At 45.8% G+C, this 12,819-nt stretch overlaps 5 protein-coding genes across 5 annotated transcripts; 2 read left to right on the top strand and 3 right to left on the bottom strand.

The window, feature by feature from the left end:
• Positions 1 to 378: 378 nt before the first annotated feature.
• On the top strand, positions 379 to 3,125 carry I203_106578 (uncharacterized protein; the record flags this gene model as incomplete). Its single annotated transcript, XM_019150180.1, has 2 exons — positions 379 to 1,512; positions 1,563 to 3,125. 2 exons carry the CDS (start codon positions 379 to 381, stop codon positions 3,123 to 3,125), a joined length of 2,697 nt encoding a protein of 898 aa, XP_019000508.1.
• Positions 3,126 to 3,374: 249 nt separating this feature from the next.
• Positions 3,375 to 4,169, bottom strand: I203_106577 (uncharacterized protein; the record flags this gene model as incomplete). The annotated part of the gene is made up of 1 exon (XM_019150181.1): positions 3,375 to 4,169. The coding sequence occupies one exon, from the start codon at positions 4,167 to 4,169 to the stop codon at positions 3,375 to 3,377; it is 795 nt and encodes a 264-aa protein (XP_019000509.1).
• A 677-nt stretch (positions 4,170 to 4,846) lies between these two features.
• I203_106576 (uncharacterized protein) lies at positions 4,847 to 6,212 on the bottom strand (the record flags this gene model as incomplete). The annotated part of the gene is made up of 6 exons (XM_019150182.1): positions 4,847 to 4,914; positions 4,979 to 5,045; positions 5,119 to 5,291; positions 5,386 to 5,455; positions 5,568 to 6,052; positions 6,185 to 6,212. The coding sequence occupies 6 exons, from the start codon at positions 6,210 to 6,212 to the stop codon at positions 4,847 to 4,849; spliced, it is 891 nt and encodes a 296-aa protein (XP_019000510.1).
• A 339-nt stretch (positions 6,213 to 6,551) lies between these two features.
• On the bottom strand, positions 6,552 to 8,442 carry I203_106575 (uncharacterized protein; the record flags this gene model as incomplete). The annotated part of the gene is made up of 7 exons (XM_019150183.1): positions 6,552 to 7,551; positions 7,613 to 7,756; positions 7,809 to 7,895; positions 7,958 to 8,087; positions 8,151 to 8,219; positions 8,282 to 8,365; positions 8,427 to 8,442. The coding sequence occupies 7 exons, from the start codon at positions 8,440 to 8,442 to the stop codon at positions 6,552 to 6,554; spliced, it is 1,530 nt and encodes a 509-aa protein (XP_019000511.1).
• Positions 8,443 to 8,844: 402 nt separating this feature from the next.
• I203_106574 (uncharacterized protein) lies at positions 8,845 to 12,508 on the top strand (the record flags this gene model as incomplete). The annotated part of the gene is made up of 8 exons (XM_019150184.1): positions 8,845 to 8,883; positions 8,941 to 10,135; positions 10,193 to 10,638; positions 10,698 to 10,800; positions 10,870 to 11,672; positions 11,736 to 12,071; positions 12,144 to 12,330; positions 12,396 to 12,508. 8 exons carry the CDS (start codon positions 8,845 to 8,847, stop codon positions 12,506 to 12,508), a joined length of 3,222 nt encoding a protein of 1,073 aa, XP_019000512.1.
• Between the last annotated feature and the right edge of the window lie 311 nt (positions 12,509 to 12,819).

Here is a 12,819-nt window from a genome sequence, read left to right as displayed (position 1 = left end):
CTTGCACCAGTGTTCATAGCATAGATAATAGATATAGATATAGAAAAGTACCATGATTTCATGCAATCACCATGTTTATATATGTACTCTGATGAGTTGATTGGCGAGATATGCGGACGCATGGACCACCTAGCAGCCAGGACTTAACCGAACTTGGCATATTTTCATTTTCAATTGTTAACTAACCTTAACCATCACATGATTTCACTGTTTTTGTTTTCAACACTGGACCTCTTCATTCATTTCTACATAAACAAACATATTATCACCTTATAATATAAGTCACGAGCAATTCCCCTTCTCTCCTCCGAAAAGTACATCCATCTCCCCTGTCGAAAACAACACTAATAGATCAATAAACCTCCCTCGCCACCCACCATGGTCACGACTTTACCCGAGGAATCTACAGGCGTTTCTCTTCCCCTCGATGTTCTCTCCAACATAGCCTCTCTCATTCACCCGCCCTTCGTAGCTCCTCCTCCACCTTCCGAACCAACCTCCGTCCCTCAGATCGATGTCATACACAATGTTGATCCGACTCCTCCACTCCCTCAAAGTCATCTTCAACTCCTCTCTCTCATGACTAGGTCGTCCTCACGCGCTTTGGAAGCTGCCCGACCATGGTTATGGGAGGATGTAGATGTGCAGACTGGCAGAGGGTGGCTAGCAATAGTCAACGCACTGACGGAGGAAATCGTAGAGATCGAGGAAGTCATGCCTGAAGCTGGTCCAAGCACTGTTACCCAAACCGCTTCGACCGCCTCCGAACCTATCCCAATATCTGGACCCGAAGCTCACAAGGCTCCTGCAACCATCTCCAGTGGATTTTCAAATTATATCTCAACCCCACCTTCTTCTGTCTACCCTAACCCTTATGGTGATCTCACTAGTAGTCCTCCTTTATCCTACTCTCCACCTCAGCCTTCCCACATCCGTGAACTCCTTACTCCCCCTGGATCGAGGAACTCTTCACCTCACCCTGTATCTTCCTCCTCTACATCATACTTTGATCCTTCCTCAACTTATCCACCACCTCTCGTACGAGGCGTTTCTCATCCCGGTCCAACCGCACTGAAAACGACTTCCAGGCTTCGGGGTCGATCGAGAAGTCCCCGTCGAACTGTCAATTTCGATACGGAGAGCATCTCATCGGTTCTCACGCGAAGCAGAAGCAACAGTTCGAACATCGCTGGTGGGAGTGATTTTCTCAGACGTCAGACAAGTTTGTCGAAAGCACACCACTACGACGATGTAGATGAGGATGAACTTGACGAAGTGCAAGATGAGATAACTCCCCTGAGAGGGCTTGCAGAAATGAAAAGTCCCGTCATCACTGCAAGGGGGACGGCAGAACAGAAAGAAAATGTCAATCCTGATTTGTTGCCCCCGCCTGGTCCATATATCCGACATCTGAGCTTTACCAACTTCAGGACGATAGGAAGTAGACGTAGTCAGGAGGAAGCCGTCAGAGGGAGATTCGTCACCGGTGGTAGATTGGAAGGAGTTATCAAAGTGAGTTCAGTTTTATGTGTATGATCTCCGCAGCTAATAGCCTGTCTTAGAACGCTCCCAATCTGGTATCTCTCTGTATGACAGAATATGTCGACTCTGCGCTTAGCTATCCTGTTATTGAAGAACTCTTTTTCCGTGGATATCGAAAGCCCCGCTACCATTCCCCATCAAAATCCCTTTCACGAGTACGGTCATTATCTGTTGGGCCAGCACAATCCCTTGCTGGATCGGACTACGATCAGCTTGATCCCCCTCGTCCAACCTACGCTCCATACGAGGATGAAACTGAAGATGAAAAGTGGAGAAGGAGGTCAATGTTCACCCCTCTCGAGGCGCTCGACTTGACCGGCTGTGTCTCTAACAATTATACGGAGGCGATGAACCGGTTCTTCGACACCTGGCTTATGCCAGACGAAGATTCTGCGACAGACGATGATCGAGGTCGTGAGCGATCGAGAGGAAGACATAGAGGTAGACACGGTGGATACACTACTCCCGAAGTGACTGAGGATGAGAGTGATGCTCATGCTCATCGACCAAAGAGGAAGGTACCGAAGTTCAGAGCATTGCGAAGATTATCACTCAGAGCTTGTACAAGACTGGAGCCATCTGTGATTACCGGTCTCGTCTTTGCCTGTCCCAACCTCACCCACCTCGACTTATCCGGTACTCGCGTACCCTCAGATCTCCTTGCCTACCTCACTGAGAGATGCCCCCGGTCGTTACGACTCACCTCGTTGAGCTTGGCCCGATGTCCTCGACTCGACCCTCAGATCATCGTCGATTTCCTCTGCCGATGTCCCGCCGCCCGTGATCTCGTCGACCTCAACTTGTTTGTCAACCCCACTCAGGGAAATGTCATCGAGCAGAACGATCTCATGCGACTCATCACTGAAGCTCCATGTATCAAATCTGGGCGATTGAGGTATCTCGATCTATCTTCAGCTCGGTTCACTCCTGCCCATTTATCCAGAGAAGTCTTCCCCAAACAACCAAGCTTGATCAGTCTGGGTTTATCACATATACCTACCCTCAGTCTACCTCCTATCGCTGAGTTCCTATTAAACGTCGCCCCGAACGTCGAAATTCTTACACTTACCGGTACAGCTACTACCTCATCTCTCGATCCATCTTTATCACCTCTACAACTTACCTTGGAACTCCATGCGAGACTTATCAATCCATTGACTACCGTCCCATTCTCTCTGTCCAACTTGAGTATTTCAGGTGCACTGCAAGGACCCAATCTCAATCCTGGTCCAACTCGATTACGCGTATTGGAACTTTCGCCCAACATCAGAAGGAGTATCACACCAAATGGAGAATGGCAAGTGGTAAGATCAAAAGGAGGTAGAGGATGGTATGTCGACTTGTCGTGCGGATGGCGTAGATTAGACGGTGATATTGAAGGTAAAGAGGGATGGGAATTTGTGAGACACTTACCACGTCAGGATCCGAGAAGGAAATGGTTAAATCACCTGAGCGAGAGTAATGGGAAAGTGGGAAGTAATGTCGGTTGGCATAGTAGGAAGATGGAGGTGGTCAAGGGTATGGGGATGTTGGGGAGGGAAGAAGGTCTGGCGGGTGTTGGTGCATTTGCTTTTGAGGAGTAATGATACTATTTACCTTTCCTCAACATGGGATAATCAATTCAGCTCTTTGCACTGTATATGATTTTTACGGGAATACCACGATAAATGTTTATATAATCTGCACATGCATATGCACTCATGATCATGTTATGAAAGAAACCCTTCCCACCTTTTGCTTGCCTTCACTCATTCACTTCAAGTCAGATTTCACATCAAAATTGAGGAATACATTAACACATGACAAGTTCAAAGCTAATTCAATGATTCAGGTTAGAAGCAACCTCCACCCTCACCGCATCCACTGCAATCCCCACAATCACCACAACAGCAACAACAACCATCGCCATCACCGCACCAATCTCCACAACAATCACTGCCTCCGTCACTGTCTCCATCTCCAGCCCCGCCGCCAGGGCTATAGGTATTGAGACCTGGATTATAACCAGGATTCAGATTAAGATTTCGTGAAGGATTACCCTCTCTATCATCTCGTTCGTCTGCACCTTCAGCTCCCGAAAGGGCTATACCTCCTGTCATTCCTCCTAGAATACCGGCAGTGGCTGTTAATCCCATTATTTCACGAGCATCTTTACCCAAAGTTCCATTTGATGAACATGTGTTTCTGTGTTTACTGTGCGGAGCCTTACTGATGCTGTGGGCCGATATGCTGGAGTTACCTGAGTGGGACTGCACAGGTCGTTGGTAGCTCATCATAGACGGAGGAGTATATCCGCCGCCATTTTTATACCTTCGTGATCGCTTTCCTTCTTGATTATACACTGATTTTGAGTTGTAGTCGGATGACCCTGTTACGTCACTTCTAAAAGTCTGCAAACGTATAGCGGACTGTTGACTCCCCTGGGATGAGCTCATACCGAGATAAGCTGGTCTTGGTCTAGGAAGTAAGGGCGGTGGCTGTTCCTCTTCCCCGGAGTAAGAGTGAGAGGATATGCCAAATTCAGTTTGTGAAGGTTGACTGGTCCAGAGGCTCGAGTGGAGGTTATTGGGATATTGTGAAGAAGAAGATTGGGTGGACCATGAGGAACCGTGATAATATGGATACATCGGGGTGTGAATGGATGGATTGGAAATGGAATCAGTGCACGAGAGAGAAGTAATGGTTGTCTCCGAATAATGTCGAGTGGCGAAATTCTTTATCACTCTATATGAACAGCTCAATTCCTATTTGAGTATACTGTAACAGTATTATTCTAATCTGACATTCAATTGACATCATCACCTGTTTCTGAAGATGGAAAGAGCATGAGTTTCGATACATGAGGACAAAGGGTTGGTCAGTTGTGACACAAACTCAATGATGTGTGATGGCGGACGACAAAAGTAGTCAGCTTGTATGGGATGTTCAGACGTTGCGTTGCGTTGAGGAGCGATACCCGTGAAACAAACAGGTCATGGAGGAACTGCCACCATCGCGTGATGGGCCATTGTCAACGACCGCTGTTCTGAGGAATGCGTGAATGGTTCGGACTTGAAGGACGATCGCACAAAGGATATGTATTGAGGAGCCAGGAATTTCGAATTAGTGCCATGATATCAACTAGTCAGTATCATTGATGTTACACTCGATCGAGCAGACCCTTATCTATGTTGATAGTGCGTGATTCAAAACGGTGTAAGTAATTGTGAAAGTTTCAGCCGCCTATAGGATCCTTTGTCAAGAGATACAAGTGGTAGGTGCACTATACCGCACCATGATGTACAAATGTACTTCGGGTTGAGGTTTACAATTCCTTGAGATACGTTGCAGGTACGAGACCTCTCGTCCCATTCCCATCTTCGCATGTCCACCCTGTCAATTGGTCCCAATATCAGCAAGATGATCAGTAATCGTTGATAGCGATTTAGAGACTTACAGTCCGCCGAGGTCTTTTCGATTAGATTAACAATTTGGTCCGCCTGGACATTGAGATCCGTTGTATCCTATAAGATACCGATTGATTAGCAGTGTACCGGTGGCGATGTCTCTCACTTGAGCAACATGACGATGACTCACCGAACCTGCATAATCGTACAATGCCTGAGCCTGAGGTTGAGCCGGCTCCTCCTCATGTGGTAATCTAAGATTAGCTGATGAGCCCGAGCCATCACGTCTTATAGGCGGAGGCATCGAAGTGCGCTTGTTGGTCAGGGCGGGTGGGACGTGTTGGTCGACGGTCGGTTGCTGGGCTGTGATACGAGTATACCAAAGATCTCTCATTAGCTGCCTGAACCATCCATGGTCACGTTGAGCAGTATGAATGGATATCGGAATCGCACTCACCCTTATGAGGATCTTTCCACATGCTGGTAAACGCTGACATCCTGCTGGATGTGTCTACATGACCGAATGACTGACCTCATAATAGTAATATTAGCATGAGCATCTTGCATCACAATCAATAGGACCGCAACGAATGATGTTGGTTGTTTCTATCATCTGTCCACTGGAGAATTTCAACTCACCCTTCCAGATACCAACCCCGCTACACCACCTTTCTTACTAGGCAGGGGAGCAGGCGTCTTGCCCTTCCGTTCTTCGACCACCGTAACTTCCTCTATCGTCGCTCCTCCCTCGACAGGTGGAGGGGAATTCAATCTGTTATTCGCACCCTTGACCATCCCCGCCGCACCGACTTTACCCAACAGGTCCATCGCATCCTTATTCTTCGATATAGCTCCTATACCAGTTTTAGTCCCCTTCGTTCCTAATTTGATTGAAGAAGATATGAATCTTTGGGCCATATCTGGTTTTTCTTCGGTCGACCCCACCCCACCAGACTGTATGGCTGGAGATGAAGATGGATAATTGGGTGATGAGGGTGTAGGAGGATTGGCAGATCGCGAAGGTGGGATGAGCTTTGTCAGACTGGCTACTGTTGGACCACTGGATGAGGAAGGAGCGAGATGAGGGCGGGATGCGAAATATTCATCGAGAAGGGAGAAGAAAGCTTCCTATACATGTCGTCAGATCGATATAGACGGGCTAGAAGAATGAATGGGAGTACTGACTTTGTCTAAGTGAAGGGAGAAGATGAGTTAGTATGGCTTGGAATGGCATGGGAAGATGGTCGTGGACATACCTTCGTAAGTTAGATTTGCGAACACCATGATTGCGATGTATGCTGTCTTCAGGTCGAGAGGAGAGATAGGTAGACGGATAGATCAGCCGATGATATAGAGTATAGATAAGAGTGAGATGCTACATTTGATGTCTGGTGTTGTCATGATGATCCCATCAATGACGTTGACCACAGATCGATGGACCGATGGATGATCCGCGCTTTAAGTTTATCAGTAACTTGGTGTGCCTTCTTCTCGGACCGGAACACACCATACATCATATGGTATAGATTATTTGCATTCATTTTTCGAACATCCTCTTCAAGATACATAAGAGCTACCCTATATTACTTGACTACACGCTATCAATTATGCAGTATCTCCTTCTTATGCTTGAGTTCCCAACACTCTCAAAGTCCTATCCAACCCACTCAACACAATCTCACCACCATTCTTCACGAATCTCGCTCCAGTCAATACCCCAGCATTATCGTCAAACTTGAGCAACTCGTCCCACGTCTTGTTCGCGTACACTCTAAGATCAGTTCCAGATACAGATAAGAACTGGGCGGATGGGTCGAACCTAACTTCCGAAACGGCATTTTCAGAAGGTAAATCCCATGAAGATAAGATATCTAATTTTCTCAAATCGAAGATCTTGACTGATGGTTCACTTGAAGAACCAGTAGCGAGGTAATAACCGTTTTCGGAGAATGACAGAGTCGTGAGAGCTTTCGAAGGATGAGATTCTAACGTAGCCGCCAAGGAATTTCGTTGTCTTACATCCCATACTCTGACATTACCATCTTTTGTACCTCCACCGAATAACACTCCATCTGGATGCCCAGCGAAAGAAGTATAGGCGAACGAACCTTCGATACCCTTGATAGCTTCGTATTTGGAGATCTCCTCGTGAGTGTTGATATCGTATAATGACCAAGTTGAATCGGATGAACCGACTGCCAAATAGTCGTTCGAAGGATGTAAGGCTAAACCGTTAATTTCACCTTTATGTCCACCTAATGATCCCTTGTTTGACCATTTTCCACCTTCTTCACCCCAAATCTTAACGGTCTTGTCGGCACTAGCACTAATAGCCAATTGGTTCTCACCATCCTTCTCCCTAAAGGCAACATGTGTGATAGCCTTGGTGTGACCCTTGAGCGTACCGAGCACTTTGGAAGCTTCAAGGTCGAATATTTGAACGGCCTTATCAGCTCCACCTGTAACAACGAGATTACCGTCCTTGGCGACATCGAGAGCGGTGATACCAGCAGGTTTAGTAGCGTGTAACGATGGAACATGGGAAGTTTGAGTAAATCCTTTGACTTGATCGGCTTTGGAGTAACCAGGTGCGGGCTTTCGCTTCTTTCGACCGGATGACAAGCTAGAATAGAAGAAGTCAGAACGATATGTCTGTCTGCTATAAAGATGATGAATTAATTTACGCCTGGTTCGTCTCCATCACCTTAGCTTCGACCTCTTCTGGCAGAGCACCTTGAGTTTCGGGGGCCATCTCGACATCTTCAGCTGGTGCTTCCGCAGCGGCAGTGGGTTGGAAGCCAATGGTGGATTGAATAGATGATAGAGCTCTGCAAATGCAATGTCAAGCCTCAAAATCTGTACATCTTAGAACGGACTCACTGTCTAGCCTCATCTCGTTCCTTCATCAATCTAGCAATTACCCTAGTAGCTGCATCCTCTCGGTACAAAGCGTTGGCGAGCTCTTGTCTATACAAGACGGTCAACATTGAACGTCTGCAGTGATCGGACTTGATAAAATAGCGACTCACCTTGAATTCTGGAAAGCCTTTTTAATCTCCAACGATTCGAGCATTATGGAGTCGTACTCGGATTGCAGGGCAGTGAGTAACGCAGGGATGGAAGTCTGATTGGCCGGACGAGGAGGAAGAGTGGATGGTTCTACGAGTTGACATCAGTGATATGGATCAATCGGATAGATAGATAGATGCAACCACAACTTACTGGCTTTAACATCGATGAGATCCTCTTTCGTCAATGGTTCACCTGAGATTGGGTCTGTACCATTTTCCTCTGAATATATCATTGATGAGCCAAAGTCCAACTTCATATCACATACACACAACTCGACTCACCGATATACCTCTCGATCAGAGCCTTTTCGTACACTGTACCTGAAGTCTTTGAGACGACAGGAGCGGTAGGAGGGGAGCCGGAAACTTGAGTAACATACGATAGTCAGCTTACACTTTCGAGGTCGAGTACACCGGTGCCACTCACTAGCACAGAAGAACATTGTGCTGGTGGCTCTTCTAAGGTAGCTTGAGGGTATGATATAAGATGGAAGCGATGGATTTCCACTTTGTTAAGGTGGATTGGATTGTTGGTGCAGGCGAGCGCAAGCAAAGAGTAGCAAGGGGGATGACTATCACTCACTCATCAACGGGATCAAATCGACCGGGAAGAATGCCACATCACTCGGCTCGGGTCACCAAGGTCACCCAACCTTGCTTTGAGCTGTTGTTGCTCGCCAGTCAAGACGACATTTCAATGATGCATCTCCCATCTGTCATCTTTGCAGACATTATCCATCGGCGTTCCCACAGTCGCGGCACAGGAGCAGTCGCAGGAAGGCCGTCTGTATTGAGAACACCCACTGCTGCCCCTCGCCTGCCCGTCACTGCAAATAGCAACCAATATGGATCTTAAGACATTCATCAGTGACAATGTCGTCCAAGTGAGTTCCCTCTCATCTTTCTCTGCTTTCCGTCCAATCGCTAATGGTTTCCTACAGATTTTGGGCTCATCAGACAATGCGACAGTAGAATACGTACATTCACTCGCTCTATCTTCGAAAACTCCCGGTGATTTATATCACGCTCTATTGGCTACTGGATTATCAGACTCCCCCGACACTCAATCCTTTGCCACCCAAGTGCATGCCCTCGTACCTCGAAAGACCAAGCCCAAGGTCCCCAAAGCGGAGAAAGCTGCCCCTTCGCAGAGGTTTGCGCTGTTGATGGACGAAGATGAGGGTGCTTCGTCGTCTAGTAGTTCAAGTAAGAAGGAGAAAAAGTCCAGGAAAGGAAAAGACAAGGAACGGGATGGAGGGGCAGTAAAACTTGGTAGATCAGCTAGGAAGAGGGATACAGAGGGAAATTGGGAATCGGATGAAGAAGAGAAAGAGAAAGAAGCTAAGCGATTGAGATTGGAATCACCTTCCAGGCGGAGTGAAGAACCACCTGAAATACAGGAAACGGAAGAGGAGAGACAAGAAAGGGAACGGCTCGAAGATCTAGCAGAGAGAGATGCATTTGCAGAAAGGATGAAAGAGAAAGATAAAGATCGAACGAAAAAATTGGTAATGGATAGATCGACAAAATTAGGTAGTGGTGAATTAGAAGCTGAGAAGCGATCTGCTTTAGCAGACGATTTCGAAGCTAGGAAAGCTGCAATCGATGATTTGAGATTACATTCCCGACAAGAATACCTCACCAAGAGAGAACAACAGAGATTGGATCTGTTAAAAATGGAAATTGAAGATGAAAAGATATTATTTAGGAATCAGAAAATGTCAAAGAGGGAATTAGCAGAATATGAAAGGAAAAAAGAACTCATAAAGATTATGGAAGCTAGACAGAGGATTGATGATGGTACAGATGGATATATGATGCCAGATGATTATATAACTGAACAAGGTAAAATCGATCAAAAGAAAAGGAAAAACGCTTTATATCAAAGATACGAAGACTCAAAACCCGTCGAAGGGCAATTTGTAACCGATGTGGACCAATGGGAATATAGTCAAACCGATAAATCGAGTTTGAAAACTGGTGCACAGGATAAGGAAGTGATTGTGGAAGAGTTTGATTATGTGTTCGATGAAACGCAGAAGATAAAATTCATACAAGAAGGTGGAATTAAGGGGGAAGGAATATCTCTAGAAGCGCAGAATTTACTGGATCAGGTGGATCAACTGGAGAAGAAAGGTACGTGTATCGCATACAGAGAAGAATGTGCAAATGCTGAAGTAAGTCTATCATTAGCCCAGTCCATACAGGAAACTCGACAAACTCTACCCATCTATGAATATCGCGACGAACTTCTTGAAGCCATAGCGGAACATCAAGTCCTGATCGTGGTTGCCGAAACAGGTTCAGGTAAAACCACTCAATTACCTCAATATCTTTACGAAGCTGGATACTGCAAGAACGGGATGAAAGTTGGATGTACTCAACCTCGTCGTGTAGCTGCTATGTCGGTAGCTGCCCGTGTGGCGGAGGAGATGGGATGTCGATTAGGTCAAGAAGTCGGTTATTCGATCCGGTTTGAAGATATGACTAGCGATAAGACAGCTCTGAAGTATATGACGGATGGAATGTTACTGCGAGAATTTCTGACGGACCCGGAATTGTCAACATATTCTGCTTTGGTTATCGACGAGGCCCACGAAAGAACTCTCAGTACGGATATATTGTTTGGTCTGATCAAGGTGAGTACTCCTTATTTCCCTAATCATGTTACATGCGCTAATGAGTTGGTATGTTGTAGGATATCGCTCGGTTCCGGCCAGAGTTGAGACTTTTAATTTCGAGTGCTACGTTGAATGCCCAAAAGTTTGCTGATTTCTTTGATCAAGCGCCAATCTTTGATGGTAAGTGTGAACGAGATTATCGTAAACGTTCTCAATCCTGCGAGAGAATTCCTGCTAAAACCATTAAAGTTCCTGGAAGACGATATCCCGTCGATATGTTTTACACCAAACAACCCGAAGCGAATTATATGCATGCGGCAGTCACGACCATCCTCCAAATCCACACGATCCAGCCGAAAGGCGATATATTGCTCTTCTTGACTGGTCAAGATGAGATTGAAGCTGCTGAAGAGAACCTCAAAGAAACGATGTACGCGCTAGGGGACAAAGTGGCTGAATTGATCATTGCACCGATCTACGCCAATTTGCCTAGTGAGATGCAATCGAAGATCTTCGAGCCTACACCTGAAAAGGCCAGGAAAGTGGTGTTAGCTACGAATATTGCCGAAACTTCAATCACGATCGATGGTGTGGTCTATGTGATTGATCCAGGATTCGTCAAGCAGAACAACTACAACCCGAAGACTGGAATGTCGTCTCTTGTGGTTGAGCCTATCTCCAGAGCATCGGCAAACCAGAGAGCAGGAAGAGCTGGTAGAGTAGGCGCTGGAAAGGCATTCAGACTGTATACAAAATGGGCATTCAAGAATGAGTTACTAGAAGATACGATCCCGGAAATTCAACGAACAAATCTGGCAACTGTGGTCTTGATGTTGAAATCTTTAGGAATCAACGATGTTCTGAATTTTGATTTCTTAGATAAACCACCTGCGGAAACAATCATTCGATCTTTCGAATTGCTTTATGCGTTAGGAGCCTTGAACCATAAAGGTGAACTCACAAGGATGGGTAGGAGAATGGCCGAATTCCCGGTAGACCCGATGTTATCAAAGGCTATCATCAATAGTGAGAACTATAAATGTACCCATGAGGTGAGTTGTGTTGTCAACTTCATTATGATATGGGCATAAAGCTGACTGCCTGTAATGTGACAGGTGTTAACGATAATATCAATGTTACAAGAATCCGGTTCTTTGCTATACAGACCAAAAGACAAAAAAGTACACGCGGACAAAGCTCACAAAAACTTTATCAAGCCCGGAGGAGATCATTTCACACTTTTGAACATTTTCGAACAATGGTCAGAATCGAATTACTCACAACAATGGTGTTATGAGAATTTCATCCAGTTTAAATCGCTAGGAAGAGTTAGGGATATCAGAGATCAATTGGCACAATTGTGCGATAGGGTAGAAGTGGTCATTGAATCGACACCGAATGAAATTGTACCGGTACAAAAAGCCATAACGGCTGGATACTTCTATAACACTGTAAGTTTACCCTCATCCCCCTCCAACAGGCGAAAGGGGTAGTTGAGCTGACGAATTCTGGCGTGGTTACAGGCACGAATCGATAAAGGTGGTGGATATCGGACCACGAAGAACAATCATTCTGTATATGTTCATCCGTCATCTTGCTTGATTGGAATGCAACCTCCACCGAGGTTCATATTGTACTATGAGTTGGTACTCACCTCGAAGGAGTACATGAGGCAGTGTATGCCAATTGAAGGATCTTGGTTAGCTGAACGTAAGTAACAACACATCTTCTTCTGATCTAGCGGAGCAAAAGCTGACTGTTGATGATTTTGATAGTCGCGCCTCATTATTTCAACAAGAATGAGATTGATCAGATGTTAGGTAGCGCAAGTAAAGTCAAGATGCCAAAGGCTATTGAACAACCTAAAGTAGGACCTGTTAATCCATAGTTTGTTGACGAAGAGAAAACAGATTTTGAGGCGGGAGAAAACAAGGATGGAGTGAAGCCAAGCATCTATCTAGCATTAAATGACATACGGTATTGTAACATGTACATGTATCATTTGTAACTTCGATGACCCCGTCAGACAATGCTGGGAAGGGATTGATTCAATCATTCACGCAACAGAGGTAGAGGTAGGAATGAATCCACGTGCTACACACGTGCGATCCATCGGTCGAACCCTGAGAAGGCGATATCTGGAGGTTATGACGATGACGAGAATATAACCACGACCGAGGATGATCACTTGGTTGATTT

The sequence above is a fragment of the Kwoniella mangroviensis genome (assembly GCF_000507465.2).
Source record: "Kwoniella mangroviensis CBS 8507 chromosome 1 map unlocalized Ctg02, whole genome shotgun sequence".
In the NCBI taxonomy this organism is placed as follows: domain Eukaryota; kingdom Fungi; phylum Basidiomycota; class Tremellomycetes; order Tremellales; family Cryptococcaceae; genus Kwoniella; species Kwoniella mangrovensis.
Note: the sequence above shows the minus strand (reverse complement) of the source record. Positions and strands in the feature narration are given on the sequence as shown.